This window comes from Ambystoma mexicanum, chromosome 12, assembly GCF_040938575.1.
Source record: "Ambystoma mexicanum isolate Mex_15411 chromosome 12, UKY_AmexF1_1, whole genome shotgun sequence".
NCBI classification, from domain to species: domain Eukaryota; kingdom Metazoa; phylum Chordata; class Amphibia; order Caudata; family Ambystomatidae; genus Ambystoma; species Ambystoma mexicanum.
The window spans coordinates 853,987,218-854,010,163 of NC_090936.1; the positions used below are offsets into that span (position 1 = coordinate 853,987,218).

Consider the following 22,946-nt stretch of genomic DNA (forward strand, 5'->3'; position numbering starts at 1 on the left):
TTACGTTCGCGTAAGGCTTTGGACGTGAGCGACTGGCAGTCGATACACTCATCCGTGTCATGGGCCTCCCCGAGGCACCAGAGGCAGGCGTTGTGCGAGTCCATCACCGACATCTTGGACCCACACTCCCCGCACTTCGCAACACGTTCGCGGAAAAAAGGGAACTGAGACTACGAGCATTGTGCGTCCTACTTATCACATCGGATGACGTCGGAGGAGGTCCTCGACGACGGCGCATCGACGCAGAAAAAAGTTTCTGAAGCAGCACAGCTGTGGTGATTACATGTCATAGATATGGAATACGTCGGAGGACCCAATCCCCCTCGAAAAAATACTTTTAAAAAAAGTCATTTGATCCTTTTTTTCCGGTCCTTTTGGCTCTAAACAATTGTATTCGACCCTTTTAAATTCAAACCTTTGACTGGACACCCGTTCCAGCACCGTCCCCTTATTAACACTACCATGACAGCTACACCTATTTGGTCGGTATGCTAGTCTCTGTCCCCACTCACAACTACCTTATGGTACTGTGCCACCCACAGACACTTGCTAGTGATAGGTGCCCCCCAGGGCTTATGTCTCTACAGGCAGGACCGGCAACCCTACGTGCACATCTTGCTCACATGATCTGGCTATTTCCAACTTCACGAGGCCACTTACTCACACACTCCCGCTCCCTCCAATCGCTGTCCACAACCTTTTCCTACCACCTTTCATTGCCCAACAGCTAAGCGTCCAACTTGTGTTTTCACCTTGCAATAATGCAACACAGAATAAGAATAATGCCGGCCTCGTCTCCCTTGGAAACACAGCAGCCAATCAGAACCCACCTCACATTTGGCAGACTAGCCAATCGGCAGCAGCATAGTATATACCTAGGGAGACAAGATGGCTGACTGGATCGAAAGATGACTGTGACCGCTCACCTGGTTTCCAGAGGCCTCCGTGGCAACACAGGTAAGTCCCCCACACCATGGCCACGCTTCTCTCATTGCGCCCACTCCGAGTGCCTCCAACAAGTCACGGATCACCCTGTGCTTCCCCTTGCCACTCCACTCTGGGCAGCGTGAAGCCCACGCTCATGCTCTCAAACCCCACACACCCCACCACCACCCCCATCCCAACACCCTGCGATGCCATCACTTGTATACACATTCACAAATGCTTAGCGCCCTACCGCCAGCATCAGGCACACCCCACTGATATTCAATTCTGTACTACTACTGCTCTCACTGGGATTCCTTATCCAACATGGCACTCCTCACCCCCATCCAGATGAGCCTCTTCCAATTCCAAGGTAATATTCTCCATTAATAATTTCCTCCGGGCAACCGCCTCACACCCTCTGTCAACCCACCCCCCACTCCTCACCTTGTGCGACTTTCCACCCAGAACCCAGACATGACAATCTGTGCCACGCTGTATGGGCTGAATCCTGCCACACAATCACCCTGATCCAAGGTGACCACCCCGACTCGAGAAACTCCAATGCGCCACCATTAGAAAATTGCTCCACCGGTCACACGGCACCTCCTGACACTGCGCAATGCCCCATGTACCTAGCACAACCTTATCTAGTACTTCCACCTTACTATGCTCTGTTCATATTCTTAGCCGCTACCCATCCCCCATTACTCAATAGTTTCACTGCTGCAACGATACTGTTTACAACATTGGTCTACACTCCTTCTCCTTGGCTGCTACCCAGCTTCCTTATCCAAGGACTATAATCTATATTAACAAATCCGGTACTCCCATGGGCAATGACTCCAGGCATTGAGCCTATCCTATCTAACCAATTTCTCTTTTCATCTCGCTCCTTGGTGCAACCACTGTTTATTATTAAATGTACTCAACGGGGAAATCTATAATTCAATTATTACCAATTTTTAACCATTTGCCTGTACATGGATATATCTGTCACACCACATTCACCTTGCATCACCCTACTGTACATAAGACAAATGTATATCCTCATGTCACTTGACAATGTACTTTTTCACAAATCACATTACTACTCACAGCAACTCGGCACTCACCACATCACCAAAATGGCACTCTCACCTTGCCACATCATCACAGCTTTGATAAAGATCCTTTGGTCGAAACATGTGTTGGCTTTTCTCCATGTGAATGGCACTACAGGTGCTCTCAAGACGACGGCAACCTTTTGCCAATTAAACGAACACTACACATATACCTAGTCTCAAAGATCATCTTTTGCCTATGCTAGACACACCACTGCATTTAGTGAAAACCATTGAAATCCAGCATCAACACAGACTGGGTTTACTTCGTTTCCTTACACTTCAGAGAGGCTTTGCGCCGGGGTTGCGGAGCACACAGTGGAGATGTAAGCACCTCCTTTGGGTGCACCCCAGCCACTACCCATATAGGGACGACACTGCCCTTGCTTTCCCGATGGTGCTTTGCCCTCTACCTCTTTCAGCATAAGTGGCGAAGGGATGAAAATCTCTGCCCACAGGGCTCGCAGGCCACTGCTGCTTGACTGCCAGACCCAGCGACTTAGCCTAGAACTTCTGCAATGACTCATCGGCCTCGGTGCAGAATAAGTTAATGTCGTCAAAGGGCATATCTAGAAGTTTCCATTGGACGTCAGTGGCAAAGCCGGACGTGCTCAGCCAAGAAAACCTATGCGAGACTGTGCTTGTGGCCATTTTTCTTGCTATGTAGTCTGCAGTATCCAGAAACGACTGCCACATTTGAACAGGAGACTTCATTGCTGTCTTTTACAAGGGCTTCAAAATCTTCCTGCATCTACCCTTTAGGGATGTACTCCGACGCCCATGAATTACAGACCACAGACAAAAGTAGAACTTGGCAAAGCCACAAAAGACATTGACACATAGGATGCCGTGGCTCAAAAAGTCAAAAATGTCCAACCCCATGTGTCCAAGTCTCTTGCTCTCCTTGCTAGGGGAAAAGACAGGAACGAGGTGGTTTTAAGGTTCGCTGTAGCTGCCTGGACCACCATCCTTTCCGTGGAAGCATTTGTAGAAATGAACATGGAGGCCTAAGGGTGCCGGTCTGTGCTTTTTTGCCAGGTCCTGGTCCACCGTGAGAACTGAAGCCAGTTTAGTCTAGTCTACAGTTCCAACACTGGACGCTCTACTGACTTACTGAAGGGCAATGGCATCTTTTTTGGACCCTAATCCAGGATGTCAGTAAATTCATACTGCACCTTCGGAAGTGAAGGAGGAAACAGCCCCAAGGTGTCAACTACTTTCCCATCAGATGCTGTAAAGCGGCCTGAGGCTTGCCCAGGGTAGTAGCAGGAAGCATGTTCACCTTTGGTGAGGTATCCGGGCCACTTAACGTCTAAAGGGCCACAGAGTCTCCTTGTTCACCATGAAACTCCTCTTCCAAGTCCCTGAATTCCCTAAGGTGGAGGGGCTCCAGCCTGACGGGAACTGGAGCACCCTCAACATCATAAATGTCATCCAAATGGAACAATTATTCTCTTCTGGGGAGTGGCAAAAAGCCTCTTGTAACTCCTGAATCACCAGCACCGCTCAGCATACTGAAAAAGGGACATGAGGTCAGAGTACTGACGTCTGGAGAAGTAACAGTGTAATCTTTATATGTTATCTTGTCATTTCTGCTTGTCGAGTCCCTGCCGACTAGTGTGAGCACAGCAGGATCCGATCTAGCTGAAAGCATCGGTGCTGATGCAGCTGGCGTTGGGGCCTGAGCGCCCAGCGCCGGAACAAAGATTTTGAGCATATTCAATCTGAACAACTCCCATTCCACTGGGGTAGAGGACTGGGTGGAAAAAGGTTCCTGTGGAGCCTCTTCCTCTGAGGCGTCCTTAGAGAGGTAGCTCCTCTTTGATGACAAAGAAGAATGATGCTTTGAAGAACCACCAGGGGATCTCGACATCTTGCAGTGTTTATTCTTGCTTTTGTCTTTACGGACTGGGGACCGTTCATTGTTGTTGTGTTCTGTGCCCAGCCACCTTGAATGGGTCTGCTCGTCATGTTTCTCCTTGTGGAGGAAGCTAAAAGGTTCAGCCTCACGTTCTCAAAGTGCTTTTGGGTGCATCGATTGGCAGGACGCAAAGTCCTGCGTGTCGTGGCCTTTACCAAGGCAATAAAGGCAGCTGCAGTGGGGGGGTCCAAAATGGACATTAGATGCCCACAATCCATGCAGGGTTTGAACCCCAAAGACCTTGTCGGATTCGGCATTGCAACAAATTGTAAGAAGGTAAGAGAAATATTCCATAAAACAAACAAGATTTTAGAGTGGTGTTCCTAAAGAAACAGAGTGCTCAGAAAAAAGGCCACAGTGCGCGTGCCTCTATATATACTGGCCCCGGCGTCATGACTGGTGCGGGACACGTAGAGGCGTCGGGCAGAGCTGAGCTGCGCTGCACCACCTGGCGGTGGTAAGATTTCCAAAGAGCAGCTGCAGTGAGAGATGGATACCAAAGATGAGGGACGGAGTCCATTGGAACAATTTGGTAGCTGAATCCAACAATGATATGGGGCGATAGTAAGATGGATTACCTGGGTAACCCTTAAAGATTGGGACCAAAATAGATTGTTGTCTGCTAATGGCGATAGCCAGATACCTACTAATAGCCTAAAGAGCCCAGTAAGAATAGATGCCAGAAGGAGGGGACAAATCTGTACACACCCAGGTGACAGAAAGCTGGGCCTGGGCCCGCAGTCTTACGATTTGGTGCATTTTTAAGAACAGCGATTATAGCACACAAATTATGTCACAGTATCACTCCTAGAGGCAGCATCAAATTACACGGGCTGCGACAGGGTCAGGGTCATGAACCTGTCAAGAAGGGGAAGTGGGGAGGACGGGGACCCTCCTCAATCTGGGGCAGAGGGCACACTAAGACAAAAGCCAGAACCAGCCATGCCCCAGATATGTGAAGAGGGAGGGCCCACTCCCCAAAAATCTCTTGTGCTACAATGCAATTCATGGTACCACTCCTAATGCACCCCAATACAGTTGCTGGCCACGAGGAGCAGCTAAGAAGACCCAGATCAGAATCCAACAAAGGGGAAAACATGCACATGAATGCATCGGCTCACAGGTTGATGCCATTAGTTATGTCAATACCAAATTTAAGTCCCACGTGTTGGGGCGGTTCGGGGGGGGGGGTGAGATCTTTGTCAGTCTTTTAAAAATGCAATCATGATGGGGATCGTGAAGTAAGATCACCGTCCGGACCTGTCCCTAAAAATGGATAGCGCTGCTAGATAGCCCTTGATGGTGGTAACCTGGTGTCCTTGCCTCACAAGGTGTAAAAGGAACAACAAAATCTCTCAACAGTTCCTCTACCCATTCTGCTTCCCTTTTCTCTATCACCTGTTCTTTCCTTATCCACCTATCATCATTATTTCCTAGCAGCAGCAGTCTATTCTCCTCTCAACCTTCTTCGCCCCTTTGGGCACCCCTTCACCCCATTGGGCATCTCCCTTGGGGTAACGCTGGTACTCCAATTCTGCAATATCCCCTCTTTCAACCCCCTTGGCATTTCCCCCGAACAATTCAGGCTTTTCAATTCCCTGCGGGGTGTCTCTCCTTCACACGTTTGGGTACCTTCTTCCCTCCACTCCTCTGGGCCCTTTTCCTCCTCACCCTCTGGATCTATCTTCTCCCAACTTTCTCCACAATTAACTGCTCAGCCTTCTGGGACTTGATCCGGCCTGCCTACTGGGTCTCTTGATCCCCCACCTTCAGAATCTGTCTTTACCCAGTCTCCTGGACCCTCACTGCAGCCCCCGGGTCTCTTCCTTACTCCAGCCATCTGGATCTCTGCTCAAGTCTGCAGTCTCAAGCTTCTTCTCCAGCTTATCTTCCCCTCTCCAGTCATGACCAAATAAGCTCTTCCTCCACCTGCTACAGACTGAGCCCATGTATTTTATAGGGCTTTAGCTCCTCCTTCTAGCATAATGGGAATCAGGTGTGGTACAGAGTATGGGGTTTGGCAGTTGGGATCTCCCTTGGGGAATGGCTTCCAGCCCTGATGTTGGTCGCAGGATTGAATTGTCCATCCTCCTCAATGGTCCTCCTTCTCTCTGACCAACCCTGATACTGCTTCCAGCCTGTTTCTGTGTTAAGGGAACTCATGTGTGCTGGTAAAATATGGGGAACTTGGGAGGTGTACTTTCTGGGCCTCACGGGATCTCCAGTGTTAGCCGAACTACAGCTTGGCATTTATGTTGCCAGCTTAGTGACTGGCTGACCTGTCTCTGTAATACTACGGCCTTGCTCAATTCTCATTTGTTTGTTAAGAGGATTCAGGAATGGCTAGGGGAGGAGAGTCGAGCATACAGGTGCTGCCGGCTCCTCAGGAACGCTGCGCCTTGATTCCGTTAAAAGGGCTGGAGTAGCCACAGTTACACTGTGACAAGCCCTTGCCTTCCAAGCGTAGCATGGTGGGGTCAGCCCACGAATCCTCCCCATGCTGACCCTGGGGACATGTTGCTTACGACTACCAGTGCCGATATTTGCAAACATATTTCACTCAACAGTTACATGTGAAAAAGATCTGTTTTCTTAATATGTAACTCTCAGCAATGAATGTGAACTGTTTTCAAATTATTATATTTCCCTGATTGCAGGAGTTTTTACACTCTTTCAGATAAGACAGCAGTTCCAGACCTGATTTCCATGCACACAATTCCTTCAGCCAAAGATGCTTAAAATGCTCTTTTATTTCCTTCAATTTGAGATTCAACAGTGCAGTGTTGCTTTTTTAAACACATCATTTCATTCTGTAACAGGTGAGGATGAGATTTATGGGACTTTGAAAGCTAATGAATTGTTCCATCTCTGCATATTATTTTGTCTTAGTCAAATAAAAGTTATCAACTCATGCATCTTTTGCGAATTTAAAATTGGACTAACACAGCACCAAACTTTCTTTGAAACTTTTACTTCTTTTTCATGTACAACATTGAGGTAGCAAGATTAATTTGCTAAAACACGAAGTGCAGGCACTTCTAAGCCTTGACACTGTATATATATGCAGATTCTCTGGCTCTTATCTCACTTTTATATTGACCTTTATTTTAGTGGACCACTGCCCCTTTCCCTAACATCTTTCCAGATGAGACTGTATTGACAACAAAAATGTGTTGTGATGGAAAACACACAGGTAGTCTTATAAAGCTGTGATGCTAAGTTTGGTATGATGTGTGAATCTCAATGATTTGTTGTGCAATCAGTCTGTTTCTCTAACGGCTCACATAGTGATGCAGGCAGAGCTGCAGTGAAAGGTTATAGGGAGAAAACAGATCATATAATGTTTCTGAATGTGAAGTCACAAAAGCATGCGACAGCCTTGCCCATTAGATACAGCAGCAAAAATATGCTACGTCACACCAGCATAGTAACCCTTTTCAACATGTGAAGATGCAGTTTTATCATACCTCAACATGCTCCAAGTTAGTTGTCCTTTGAACGAGCAAGTTGTCCTTTTGCAGCATGTCCCTGTATTTAGCAGTCAGTTCATTGTAGTGTTTGTTGGCCAGTTCCAGCTCTGACAGCTGAATGCTATCATCCAAGGCTTTCTGAATTGCAGCAATTTTAAAGGAGGCCATTTCCTATAAAAGGGAACAGTTTAAAATTATAGTGTCTCCATATGAAGACTTAAACAACTTAAATGGATACAGAATGTGTTTATTAGGCAATGAAGAAAAGCACACCAAATACTTGTCCTTTCAGCCATATGCTACTTCTGTGTTCAACTGACAAGCTACAAAGTGCTGGGTGGAATAAAAAGTTCAAATAAATAAATAAATAAATAAATAAACCCAGCCGAAATCCCTGCTTAAGTCCACATCGGCAAAATATACTTAATCAAAATTTAAGAAGAATTCACTTCAAAAAGTACATCATACAATTAAAGTAAAAACACACCAATCCTGACATTTTGAGAAAAAATATTATTTAATATGCAATGCATCCATACTTTTAAGTAAGATGCATTTCGCTCCACTGAATGTTGTGTGACATTGAATCAACAAAACACAAGAGGCAGAAATAGATTGTTCAACCAGCTTTGGATGAGATAAACACCTATTGGGCATAGGGATTTTTAACAAAGAAAGTAAGGATAACATGGGCAAAATAGTTTTTGGTTGGGGTTACTCAAAATGGTACAAGGTTCAACCTAAGGGGCCAGCAGTCCTTCAAGGGTCCTTTAAACTAATAGACAGACAGTGTAAAGGATAAAGTGGCCCGCTCCCTTCTTGACAGTACCCACCAACTGTTTATAAGGAAAATAAAAATAACGACAAGCTTTTTCTGTGAAACATAAATAACGAAACAAATGCCGAATTCTTTAGTAAAAGTATATATGGATGTGGGGTAAGGGATTAAAGGAGGTAGAACTTGGAGGGGGTGGAAAAGCTATGGAAACAGGGGTTTTGCGGGGACCCCCTCAAATTAAAAAAGAGAAAAACATTGAAATGTTTTTTATTTTTATTTCACTGAAAAGGTTTTCGTTATTTGTTTTGTCTTTATAAAGACATGGAACCCTCGCCCCTCTTGCCTTGCCTTGCGTTGCCTTTTCACACTCCCGGGTCAGTAGCAAATAACTTAAAACACACTCCTACCAGCAAACATTTCTTCCCTCCATGCTTAGCATTTTTGTCAGACTGTCATATTGCTCCCATCAGTTTTAGTCACCCCCCCTGGGCTTTAGTCTCCTAGTCACTAGTGAGAGTTCTTCTAGTTGTTGTCCCAGTCTGGTCTTTCTCAAAGTCTGAAACATTACCATCAGCAGAGTCTTCACTCGCTCATCCAACATGGACCCCCCCAGTGTCACAGATTTAGCCATCAGCATGCTCTTGTCCCAGTTTGGCAAACCAGCAGGCTCGGACTACCCTATAGGGCAATTGGGCAATGTCCAAAGTACCAGCCCAACATGTTGTGTGGTGACCTGGAATGAGGAGTTTGACCAAGTGAAGGCGTGTGTGTTGCTATAAACATTTACTCACAAACAATTTAATGCAATTCTGTCTATCCCTGAAGCCAGAGGTGTTCTCCCCACCTCAACAAAACGTATACTGGGGGGCGCTGTTGCGCTGAATAGAGATGGCAGCCTGAGTGCCGAGCTCCTGACTTGGGAACACTAAAAATAAAAAAAAATACCTCATTCATGCAGCTGATCCTTCTCTATTTGCAGTGGCCACTGAGGGAACCCCTCTACCACATCCTCCATAACTCTCGAGACGGGGGACCCCCAGGGAACAGAGAAACAACCGAGGCAGGATTTGGCCCTGTGAGCACTTGACTTACCCCGTGCGGCGACTACAGCAGCCATGGCCCCCTGCATCAACTACACACCGCGGCGCAAGTGGCCTTCGTGGGGTAGGGGCGCCCCTGGCCGCGGGAGCGCGCCAAGCAGCCATAATCAGGCTACAAACACTCCACTCTCCCCTGTGCTGTACCTATCGAGGTACCGGGGCTGCGGAATACATCGATCTGCGATCCGCCGAGGGGCCGCCCCGCGGGGCAGAAGTGGAATCCAGAAGCCGTCGATCCCCTGACTTCGTGGCCTGAGGTGCTGGGAGGACTGCGGGGTTCCGTTCAGCCCGCTCCTGTGCGCTGGGAGCTTGCCCCCTCCCGGCTGCCCCCCCACTCCTTGGATCCACACTATGCGGACGCCGACACGGTAAGAGCCCCTTGGGAGGGTTAGGGCACCCCCGGCTGGTTGCGCCTATACTGTGGCACTGCAGGCCCCGGTGGCCACGAGGGCTCCCTTGTCTCCCCCCCGAGCCGGAGGGGCGACTCATACCTGACTGCAGGCACAAACTAAAGGCACTGAGGGATATCCTCTACCCCAGCGCTCAGCTGGAGATGACACCCGCACCTCGAGGACTGGCCTCTAATTAAATTGTACGGAGTTCCCCCCACAGACACACAGAAGCACTTGGGGCCAACCTCACCAGGCAACTTTGCACAAGACCCCCCCGCCACCTGGCGCAGCCCATCCAAATCCTAACTTTGGCAATACAGTGACTGCAGCTTGGGCCCAACCTGGAATACTGGCCTGTTCATACCACCGACACCCAGGCGGCGCGTGGCTGAATCCAGGACACTGCCTGGAACAGGCAAATTCATAACTAAGCCCCCTCTGAACGGCTCCCCCCCGCTACTCCTGCCTCGGCAAGACACTAATGGAACTGGGAACACCAGAACTAGGGGAGCATCCATAGATGATCGGAAGGGGGATATAAACTTGCTGGGACAACTTTATTACCCTCAAACAGTGGCCAGACATGTTAATCACTCCACAGGACCCCATCCACTCGCATGCTCCGGCATTGACCACCGGCACCCATCCTGCACACGTCTGGCCCCCTGGGCTGCCACTGCCGGTGAGCGGGCCACTGGCTTCACACCCTCTGAGTGGTCCCAGACCCAGATCAGCTGAACCTGTAAAGCTACCATCCTGAGAGCACCCGTGGAGGGGCTAGAGCCAAGAAACAACTGTCTTCTGGCACACTGACAAGCCTCGGAAAGGGCCGATAACAGAGTTAAGCAGCAAAATCCGGCACAGCTCAGCCCAACAATCCGCATTAACAGTTGTCCAGATACACCCCCTGCAACAATCGTCACATCAATCCGAGATCGCCGATAGCTGACGCTTGCCTAGATCCCTTGGAACCTTACATCGCGGACATCATGACTAAGGGAGCTGGTACAGGGAAAAAACAGAGTTCACTAAACATGTTTCCCAAAACACCGGCTAGACCAGCAGTCGAAACCCTAGAAGAGGCACCCACCACCTCGGGCTCACCGGCCCCAGATGACTCACAGAAGATGCAGGAATATAGCCACGAAGGGTTAACCACATTACACACCAAACTCGACGATATGAATGGCACCATCTCCTGCATAAAAGCCCACATCGAGAAGACCGATGGCCGTGTGGCTGAGAATGAAACAAGAATGGGGACCGCCGAAGATGACTTGGGTTCCCTTCGAGCTGTGGTGTCCACACTCTCCAATCGAGTACGAGCAGTGGAACGGAAGAATGACGATCTCGAGTCTCGCTCAAGGCGTAATAATCTACGTATAATCGGAATACCAGAAGACAATATCAAAGAGCCCATGGAGGACTATGTGGAATGCATTCTTCTAACACTCTTGGATACGCCCAAACTCTCCCCGCAGTTCGCAGTTGAAAGAGCTCACCGTTCCCTGGCTGCGAAGCCCAGACCGGGCGAACCTCCACGTCCCATCATAGCTAGAATCTTACATTTTTGAGACCGCAATGCCCTCCTGAGGGCTGCCAGGGCCAAGGGGGAGCTACTTCTTGGGGCGGCAAGGATCCATCTATACCCAGATTTTTCCATTGCTGTGCAACAGGAGCGCAAAACCTTCATGGCAGTGAAAAAGAGACTCTGAGACTTGGGCGTTAAATGCTCCATGCTATTTCCTACGAAGCTAAGAATTGAACCCTCGAATCAAACATTTTTTTTCACGATCCCGGAAGAAGCTTCAAAATGTTTTGATGAAACTTTTCCTGGAAGATTCCTCACCATGTCGGTGACCCTGTATTTTGCTCTGCTGTCTCTAACCAAGCCCCTACTGTTTATAGGCTCATGTTTTGCTGCGAGCCTGGTTGAGGCTATTCCTCGCAAGTATGTATTAGTAGTCTGTCTTGTTCTCGCTTGTTCAGATGATCCTTTATTCATGTGGTCCTCATAGGTCACGCTGGTTTACTGTGTTTTGAAGTACCAATATCCTTATAACCCCCTGTCCGAAGTAGCACCGCCAGGCCAGTTCTCAGGCCCCCAGGCGTTGATGCCATTAATCTGGTTGATGATGTAGTTATGCAGGGATATCATTCCTCTGTTTGGGGGTGGGATGTGGCAGAAGGGAGGGGAGAAGCGGAGTTATGTTAAAAAAGGCTTGACAACCACGAGGGATACCACATATGTTGCGATATCGGGGTGCGGTTATACTTGCAAAGCGCCGAGTCCACCCTGGTCGGGTCGGATCTCGCCGCCACCCCACTGCAGATTCATTTTCAACCAACATCTCCATACAAATGTCAGATAAGAATCTAACGTTCATGAGCTGGAATGTGAGAGGTCTGGGTAACCATAAAAAGATGCGACAAATACAGCTGTATGCGGAACGCCATGGCGTTAAAATTCTATGCTTACCGGAGACCCATGCCCGCTCTGAGCAAGCTGAGAAATTTGCTAAACAATGGGGACCCCAGAGATATTACACTAACTATTCCACCCAGAGCCAGGGTGTCCTGACTCTAATTCACAAAAGTCTGAAGTGCAAATGTGCCCACTCGCGGGTGGACCCACAGGGCAGGTATGTACTGACCTTAGGCACACTACAAAACCAGGAGGTGGCCATATTAAAGATCAACGGCCCCAATATTGATAACCTGACTTTTATCTACACCTGGCCTCTATATTAGAAGTGTTCCCCTTTATCCCCATCCTATGGGGGGGGTGGAGATTTCAATACCATATTGGATGTCAACCTTGATAGATCGGGTTCCAGACCTCGTCAGCTCTCCAGAGCAGCCCACTCCATTCTAATAACCCTCCCCCGCTTATCAATAGTAGATGCATGGAGCCTCTTGTACCCTGACTCACGCGCATACTCCTACTACTCCTCTGTGCAGGACTCCCATTCCAGAATAGACAGGTGACTTATATCAGATATTTTGATTAGATCTCTATCATACCTCTCAATTCTCCCCCGCACTCTCTCCGACCACTCGCCAGTGGTCATCTCCCTGAACTGGGGCCCAGACTATGAAAATCCTAAGCGGTGGAAAATGAGTCCCCATTCCCTACTTGACCCGGTCTTTAGCTCTGAACTGGAATCCTCCATTGAGTAATTCTTTGAAATTAATACTAATTCCGTGTCATCACAAGCCACTCTCTGGGAATCCTTCAAGGCATACGTCAGAGGTGTTGCCGTATCTAAGGGAATTGGAGTCCTGAAAGAAATCTGCGCTGACATTGCGAGAGCCAAGTCGACCCTCTGCGCTCTCGAGACTCAATATGCCCAGGTTCACTCACCTGCAACTCTAGCGCTATTGAGCTCTGAGCTGGACAGATTCCGTAGTCTGGCCGGGCATGAGGTTACATTTCTGGACGGCCCCCATCTTGTAAGGAAGCATGGTGAGGGAGAGTTACCATGCCGTATGCTGGCCAGACTGATACGCCGAGAATTTGGAGCCCCCAATATACCTGTAATAGAGACACCCGATGGAACACTGGCTACGTCACCACAAGACATTAATTTGGAATTCCTTACATTTTACAGCTCCCTATACTCAAAAACAGACAGTGTCCAGATATCAGAGATCGACTCCTATTTAGATAACCTCCCTCTCTCTGCCCTCTCCACTGATGCCAGTATCTCTCTTGAGCGGCCGTTAACTCCTGAAGAACTTTCAGAGGCCATAGACTCGCTGGCATCTGGCAAAGCCCCCGGCCCAGATGGCCTCCCCATAGAACTCTATAAATTATTTAAACCCCTGATGGTCCCACACCTATTAGCTCTATGGGAGGAGGCTTGTGAAAACGGCATACCCCCCCCCCCCCACCCACGCTCCAGGAAGCAATGATAACGGTACTACTTAAGCCTGGCAAGCCCCCCACCCAATGCAGCTCATACAGTCCCCTTTCATTAATTAATTGTGATGTTAAAATGTATGCCAAACTATTAGCCATGCGCCTGGCCTCACTGATACCCCACATCATCCACCCGGACCAAGCAGGATTTGTCCCGGGCTGTTCCACATCCCTTAATCTTAGACGCCTGTTCAATGTGATCAGTAGGATTGGCCCGAGGGTGCAGGCAGTGGCGGCCTCCCTGAATATGCAGAAAGCTTTTGACTCTGTGTCATGGGAGTAACTATGGCTAGTCCTAGAGAAATGCAAATTTGGTCCCAACTTTCGAGCCTGAGTTAAACTACTCTACACGAGCCCAACAGCTGTAGTCCGCACAGAGGACAGGTACTCTCCCTCCTTCCAAATAGCCAGAGGAACGCGACAGGGCTGCCCCTTGTCCCCGCTAATGTTCGCTATAGCCATGGAACCATTTGCAGACATGATGCGCCAATCTCATGCCCACAGAGGTCTGCGAATGGCAGGCCAGTCCGATATAGTCTCCCTATGCGCTGACGATGCTCTCCTGTATATCTGATCTCCAGATGCCAACCTTGCCCCAATCCTAGAGGACGTGGTCCGCTTCGGACCCATATCCGGACTCAAGGTGAACTGCTCGAAGTCTCTCTTGTTCCCGCTCACCGAATGCACACAACCCCCCCTCTGACCTAATGGGGTTCACATGGGCCCAATCCAAATCACTTAACTCGGGGTGGTGGTCTCCCGATGCACCGAAATGCTACGTGAGGACAACTATCTAAAATACCTCACGAACCTAGCCACTAAAACTGTAAGCTGGCCCAATCTCCCTATTTCCTTAGCTGGCCGAATAGGTATACTTTAAATGGTGGTTTTACCTCAGCTCCTTTACCGCTTCATAAATCTTCCCATATGGCCAGGGGATGACTTCTTCCAGACGCTACGCGGCACAATCAATACCTTTCTGTGGCACTCCGGGGCAGTCCGACTCAAATTAACCACAATCCCAATTCACGTCCCACTGGTTCAACACCACGGACCCCCCCCCCCCATGTTCGGCTGGAGACACCACGAAATTTGCTCCCTCGCTCTCAAACCCACCCCTGCAGACCCTGATTCAGCAGATCCAGTAGCTAGCACATCTCTAGCCCTCACTAAACTCTGGAAGCTGTTAGACACAGCCCACCCCTTTCACAGGGATCTGCCGCTCTGGAATTTCCTTCCGGAAGTCCTCCGCGTCCCACAATCCATTGTATCCCAATGGGCCGATGCGGGCTTCATGGCACTACGAGATGTGTATGTACAGGGTAACTTTCTTGAATGGTCAGATCTTCCCCTTTCCCTTAAACGGAAACCATCGGCTTAGTTGCAGTACTCCTCTCTCCGGAAGAATCTCAAAATTAAATATCCTAATTTCCCTGCGATACCACATGACGAGCCCATAATAGCTGAGCTATGCTCCTTCAACTCTACGAGGGGAAAGGTGTCTAGGCTTTATACTTTACTACAGACCAGAGCTGCCCCTTCATTCACCAAGCGAGACACCGGTGGGAGGAGGATCTGGGGGTGGAGATAACAGATGCTCTCTGGTCTTGGATGTGTGCACGTACCCATAATGTATCCTTCAATTCCCGTTTTAAATTAATACAATTCAAAGTGTTGCACAGATATCACCATACTCCAAGCAGGATGGAACATATGTTCAGTGATCCACCAACCCCCCCTCCCCCAACTGCCCCAGATGTGGCTCCGAACGGGCGACATACATTCATATGAACTGGTCTTGTTCCCACCTATCACAATTTTGGTCCGAAATATGTTCGACGCGGTCTAGTATTCTGGACCATACAATTGACCCCTCTCCTCTACGTTGCCGGTTTCACGACTTGCCCCAACTGGGACGAGACTCTAGGAAATTTGCTGGGCTCTGCAAGCTGTTAGCTGTGCGCTGCATTCCGATGATCTGGCTCCAACCTAGAGCACCCACTTCTACACAATGGCTCGGGGCAGTTACTTGGGCATCGGACACCAAGGAGTCCTGGGGTGCAATGCAGCATCCACGCTCGAAACCAAGGGATATATGGCAGATATTTTGCAGTTACATGTCCTCTGTGAACTCGGACACTGAATCCTCCGCACCCCCCGCCCGTTGCCGCCCAATGTGCAGGACTCGTTGACCCTCCTCTGATGCCACCCGGTTCCTGACCAACCAGCTTAAATGAAGTATCCATCATGCATTTGTACTGTATTCATTATGTTGACGGTATCTTGCTGTCCCACTGTGTGCATCCCTTGCTGTTGCAGTGTGTTGTCAAGTCAAATAAAGTTTTTAAAAAATTCAAAAAAATAAAACTGGGGTTTGTCAGGTAGACTGTGATGTCCATAGCAAAGGTACCATCCTAGTCAAACTCCAACTCTATCCCTGTCACTTAAACACAAATCACTAAGCTAACTGAAGAGTTGTTATTCTAACCCAGGAGAATGACTCCCTTCTCTTGGATAAAAGTCTCTCACAGTTTGTGTTTCACAAAGTTCCACAAATATGAAGGGACTGGGAGAGTGGCTCCCTTCTCCTAGTTAATCATCTGTTTTTAGCAGGATTTTCTTGGTTTGAACACAGTCTTTTAAACTGCCCCATCAGGACGAGGGAGAGATTCCCTGGACTCTCATTGACTTTTCAATGCTTTACCACTCTTCTTCAAACTTCACCCACAGGACCAGAAAGAGGCTCCGCAAGTCCTTCTTGACTCTTCAATACCACAGTCTTATGGAACTGACCAGGGAGTTGCCTTAGCAAAAAGATCTACTTCTCTCGTCTTCTGCTTTCACCTTCTCAAGTTTTCACGGCCTCCTCCCGGGCTTACTACAGTTCCCTTCTCTAAGGGAACTCTTCACTGGTTTTGCCAGGGGTCACAGGTTTATTCTTTCTCTCTCTTCTTCTGCCTGGTTCACTTCGCGGGCCTCTACTGCAGGCGACCTGGGTGCAAGTTTCAGACCAAACAGTCCACCCATTACAGGTCAAGCAAGCACCACAGTTCCCTGTACTTCCCCCATGTAATCGCCTATGCGGCTCTGCAGTAGGCTAGTGTTGGTGGTCTAGTTCTAGTTCTTGGACAGCAAGATCCAGCCACCACAGGTCACGCCACCACCACACCGACTCTTAGCTTCAAGGTTGTTGACTCCCAGCCGAAGTACAAGACACTTTCCTGGCGTCCCTCGGTTCGTTCTCGTCCCTGGACAATGCTGCTTCAACACAGCTTTCAAACCCCCCCGTTTCCAACTCACAGGCTTTTTGGGGGCCTCCTAGTTGGCCGATTTATCCTTCCGGATATTGCTCTCTCTCCAGAGGTTGCTCTCCTTGTCCTTTACTGTTTAGCCTAAGTAGTTGGGACTGCCCCAGGGTAATGTCTGTTTGATTGACAACAGCTGGTCGAACACTCTTCATGCTTGACAGTAGCGTTCTTGGTTTCTTCGTCCCAGTATCTATCATAGTGAGACTGTCTGACACATTACAGTAACACAATATCTTGGATTTTACTATAGGTAAGGAAGTGTTTACCCTGTAGGGCTGGGAGATAAAGGGGTTGTGTCCCAGATGCACGTCCTTGTCTCCAGGAGGAAAGTCCCTCCTCATAGGATCCTCCTGCATGTTACCACCCATAGGGGGACCATCGGTTAGAGGTCTCACCTCCCTAGCCTCACGGAAAGGGGCTCCTCTCTGGGTAGAAGCAACGTCATCTGGAGGATCGTTACAACAAGTGACTTTTTTGGTCAAAATCAGTCCGTTTTAGTTACTTCACGGTGCAGCTAATGGTTTGGATCAGTGTTACTGAACAAGTATTCTTTAAAATACACAATTTGCAAAACACTTTACCAAAGCAAGCCTCCTTGGATCCTACTGAAACCATCTGTCAGAAAAATAATTGACATTGGTTACTGGACCCCTTTTCCATTGGTGTGCAAGTAAATTTTATGTCCAAGTTCAGAAATGCACACCTGCCTTTTCTAGGGTCTAGCTTTTCCTCTCTGACGCCTTCTCTCCACTTACACCAATCTGGTAAGAAGGCCAGTCAGTGAACCTTTCCTGCAGGGTACTGTCTCTTTCATAGAGTTGCTGCTTACCTTTGTCTAAGCTCACTTTGGATAGGTTGTCCTCTGTTTTCTCTTGCTTCTGTGATTCTTTATTCCCCTTTCCAATCATTATTTGACTGGTGTTTCTTTTAATTTAATGTGTTTTGCCAGATGTAGCTGGTTATCAGTCTCCTGACTGCAATTTTGGATGTGCAGCAGTTTTCAATACCTTAAAATTGCTTAAAGGGTTGAACTGCAATTTTGAATTCAGGTGGAAGTAGTGTTTCCGGTAGAAGACGTTCCAGCATACCATAAGTCTGTCCCCATCCTATTCATGACCAAGGGGTAGACAGTAACCTGCGTCATGACTAACGAGCACATTGTGAAATCCATGACTGCTGTACTATGATGGGAGAACTGCTGGATATTCCTGCGTTTAGCTACTTTTGAGCCAAAACTATTAGCAGGTTTTACAGGTGGGTAGAAGCATGCTAGTGAAGCTGTAGCAGATAGTGCTGCAGACAAATCACTAATTCTCAACCAACATCAGCTTTTCTCATCCAATGCCTGCACAGCACCTACTCCTAATAGGAGACCTACTGAGTTGGGACTTTTTGGGGGAATCCAAATTATTCTGCCTCTAGCTAGCTCTACACATGACTAACACAGAAAATATCACCCTTCCTAATTATCCTTAACCAAGTGGTTTAAGGATGAGGATGGAGAAAAAGACGCCGAGTATGGACCCTGGAGACTATATTTGTGAAAAAAACAGCCCTGACACACAATACATGGTAAAGTTAAATGGACCAAAAAAACAAATTACTTCCCTTTAGTAATGATCTTTTTGGTGGACATTCCTCATCTTTTGAAAAATCCCCTTCTATGCAATCGGCTCATGTCAGTAATGTTCTTTCTGATGGATGTTCTTCCAACCGATTCCTCATCTATGATAATCCCCAGTGCAGCTGCTATCTGAAACTTTTACGTCACCTCAGGGCTCAGTGTGGCTCTGCGTCGGATTTGTCTGAAGTCTCCACATCCCTCGCAGCAGACAGGACATTGGGCCAGTACATATTGAGACACTGTGCCCCGTAAACTCAGTTTTAGTCTTTTTCCCTAGCACTGTGATGCTGAGGGACTGTACAACCGATGGTATACTAGCTTTCTGCCAAAGGAGACAGGGAGGGAGGGCGATGAGGAATCCATGGGAGGAACATCCATCAGAAAGCACATTACAGAGAGGTAAGTAATTTGTTCTTCTAATGGGTTCTTTCTTCCCACGGATTCCTCAACTATGATAAACTCCTAAAGCAGGATTTAAACCTGGAGGAGGAGGAAGCAAAGACACCACCTAAAACAGAAAACTCTGGAGGATTGCCCTACCAGAGCAGGCATCCAGTCTTGCAGGGGAATCCAAGCAGTAATGCATAGCAAACGTGTGCAAAGACGCCCATGTTACCATCTGGCAAATATCCAAGACAGGGACTCCCTTCTGCAGAACAAGCTTTGAGAGCCTCAGGGACATCCTTCCCAGCCAGACCTAGTCTATCATGTCTGAGAGATGTGATAGTAGATGGCCCGCCCCAGGTCCAGCCGATGGAATCGTTCCTCTGCCTTCCAAAAGTATGAGGCTGAGGAAAAAACACAGGAAGACAGATCTTCTGACAGAGATTAAAATCTGAGACCACTTTCGGGAGAAAGAAGGGACTCACTCTCAAAGTCACATTCTGTTTGGAGAAAACCAAATAGGGAGGTAAAACAGACAATGCCTGGAGCTCACTCAACTGTCTCGCAGAAGTGATGGCAACCGGGAAAATCACCTTAAGGGTGAGCAATCTAATACAACAGGAATGAAGGGGCTCAAACTGAGCACCCATAGGGAAAGTGTAAACCAAATTTAAATCCCACACCGGAACAACAAACTGGCTTGAAGGAAACTGGTTACACAAACCCTGCGAGAACTGCATAACAGCAGGGATTGTGAGCCCTGTTCCGGGGACCAATTGAAAACTGAAATAGCGGCGAAGTACCCCTTCACAGTGCCAATCTGCAGGCATACCTGGGCCAAAGACAGTAGAACATCCTTTACGTGGATAAAGCGCATGATAAAGGGTCCAGATCCCTCTCCTTGCACAAATCCGAAAATGTACACCAAACACAAGCATGAATAGACTGACAGGCCTTCGAGCTGAAAGGAGTCCATCAAGGATGTTGGCTGACAATTCCTACTCCCTGTATCTCAGCCTCTCAGTAGCCAAGCAGGAAGTTTCAGGCTGCTGAGGTTCGGGTGGAGCACCCACCCCTCCAAATGGAAGAGCAAGTCCACTCTCCTTGGAAGGCGCTAAGGAGGGCGGATGGCCATGGCCAGCAACACCGGATACCCCATTCTTCGGGCCCAGTCCAGAGCGATCAGAACCAGCAGGCTTCCCAACAGCCACAATTTCTTTAGTTTTATCTTTCAATTTGTTTATTGAACTCCTAGTGACCAAAAACAATGCAGGTGGGAGTACAGAAATTATAAAAGCAGCATTGGTCCTTCCAAGGCATTTGGTATAATGTACATACATTTCCAAACAAACGTAATAAACTTTCTATACATAAACTGAGGTCAGGGCACCAGGTGAGGGTAATGAAGCGTGACGTACAGGTCAGGGCAGTTATGTGAGCACTACAGCGTGATCAAGTGCAAAGGTTTGAGTTGGGTGTGGGCAGTGGCTGAGGGGGCAAGAAACAGTTATTTAGCGTGAAACAAAGTAAAACATAAGGGGGGTGGTGAAGTCATTCGCAGTGGTTTTTCATCTGATGGGTGGAAAATGAAAAAGACTAATCATTTCTAGGCTGCAAAGGTGTCAACCAGGCTATCATCATGAGGATGTAATGTCAGTGCCCAGGCTCGTGTGTTGGCTTCGCACCAAGTGCCAATTTGGTGGAACCATAGCTTGTATTGGTGCCCCCCAGGGGATTTACATGACAAGGCAATTTGTCTTTTTGCTAGTATACAGGCAAAATCCATAAATTTAACAGGTTTATGTTTGCTTTGTCTAGGGTATGCCCCCAGCAGGCATTCCCTCGAGGACCAGTCATATCTAATTACCCCAGCTCACTTGCAAGCCTGTTCATTCCGGGACCAGAATACCTGTGCTTTCACACACTTCCAAAACATATGGATAAGGTCTGCATTAGCTTGATGGCACCAGGAGCAAGTGGGTTGTGTGTCATCACTGAATTTGGCTACTCTACTAGGAGTCATATATGTGCAATGGTTTAAGTTTATCTGCAGTAGTCTAAACCTGGCATTATAGAATACATTTTTAGGGAAACCCAGCACTCGGTTCCATTTAGTGTCTGTAAGTACAGAACCAACGTCCATGTCCCATCTCAGTTTCAGGTCTGGATTTCTGCAACTAGATCCACCCAGCAGGCTGTTATAGAGTCTGGATACAGGCTTCCAGCCATCTTCCAGCAAGTAGACCAAAGCCAGGAATGGTGTCTCCTCTGGCTCTTCTGGCCAACCTTCCCATCAACGTTTCACCACTCCTCTTACCCTCATGTATCTCAAAAATTGCCCCTTGGGTAGGCCCATCTGTTCAGTCAGATTGTCCATGTCTCTGAATCTACCTCTGTTGTACAGACCCCCCCACCCCCCCACCGGTGTATATGCCACACTCCTCCCAGTGTCTGGAGATGCCCAAGTCATCTTTGTTTGCACGCTTGTTCGCAACTATTGGCACATGAGGAGAGTAGGGACGGGTCAGCCTAAGCACCTTCGGAGTTTTGTACCAGATCTCCCTACCCAGCCTGATGAGCAGGGGCAAAGAGTCCATGCAGTTTTCAGGGAGCCATAGTATTTCTTTAAGCTTGGCCGGTTACACTAGATGCCGTAGCAGTTCCGATTATGACGTAGGACCATCAGATATCCATTGTGAAGTAACTCAATTGAGCAGCTAAATAATAAAGCTCAAACCTCAGTAGCTGCACCCACAGTCCTTGTAAGGTAGACACAGCACAGAAAGTGACAGCTTATGGTAGCCCCAGGCGCAGAGGAAGTCTCAAATCAGGAGTCTAGGAGAGGGAAGAAGGTTACTCCTATGTAGTGGTGGACATTAAAGAAGTAGTAAAGGAACCTAGGGAGGACAATCATTTTGACAATAGCAACCCTACCCATAAGTGACAATGGGATATGGGACCAGAAGACTGATTTCTTGTACAAAAAAACAAACTTTATTTAACTTGTTTGCATTGGGTTACAGAGAGACCAGCTTAGCATTTACACAGGTGTATACACTGTCATTAGTACGATCTGTCATATTGTCCTTGGTTCGGCATTACATGTTATTTATTACACTTCGTTCTGCAATATACATATCTATACCTTAGACAGTTATATTTCTATTATCATGCCAATTTTACTAAATTTGTTGGTTATTCATATATTTTCTATACGGCTCCCATATGTCCTTGGGTTTACTTGTCACAGCCACAGTGCCCACATAGCCCTCCTCCCTCTCATTAGCAAATACTATTTCCTTAAGCCATTGTTGGATTGTAGGTGCCCGTTTTGCCTTCCAATTCAAGAAGATACACTTTTTGGCAATAACACATCCCATATTGAAAAGTCTAATTTAATATTTATCTCGCCTATATCCCCTAGTAGGTATTTCTTGGGGAGGAGTGTTGGAGGAACTTCTGTCATTTCACTGAATAGTCCTGCCACCGGTTGCCAGTAGCTTTGTATTAAAGGGCAGTTCCAAAACACATGTATATAGTGTCTGCCTCTTCATTGCTGCACTTCAGACATTTCTGCGTATTATTGGGGGTGAATCGCAATATTTGCGCTGGTGGATAATGTAATCTGTTCAGAACTTTAAATTGTATTAAACAATATCTCACATTAAGAGATACCTCTTTGGTGAGACTATACATTTTCTGCCATTTCATATCGTCTATTATAGTGCCTGTGTCCCTCTCCCATTGTAATCTCACACAGTTCTGCTGGGTGCATCCCTCCTGTACCCTGGCGTATTTCCTTGCTAATAAGCCCCACCTGCATTGTCCCTGCGCCACCATATCCACACACTTGTTTGTTTCGGGTTACGATGGAAACATTGACCATTTCTTTTTTACAGCAGCTCGCATATGGTAATATTGCAGTATGTGTATTGGGTCGTTTCCCAGTTAGTCTTTAAATTCCTCAAGAGTGACAAACCTACCCCCTGGAGATAAATCCCCAGAGCCATTTCTCTATTC

At 47.7% G+C, this 22,946-nt stretch overlaps 1 protein-coding gene across 4 annotated transcripts in view; it reads right to left on the bottom strand.

Moving 5' to 3' along the window:
- CEP290 (centrosomal protein 290) overlaps positions 1 to 22,946 on the bottom strand; it is a 3,224,991-nt gene that overhangs the window by 1,914,772 nt on the left and 1,287,273 nt on the right. For all 4 annotated transcript variants that reach the window (XM_069629332.1, XM_069629331.1, XM_069629333.1 and 1 more), the window contains one exon: positions 7,416 to 7,589. In XM_069629332.1, coding sequence (XP_069485433.1) covers positions 7,416 to 7,589 — 174 coding nt within the window. The remainder of the gene's footprint in view (positions 1 to 7,415; positions 7,590 to 22,946) is intronic.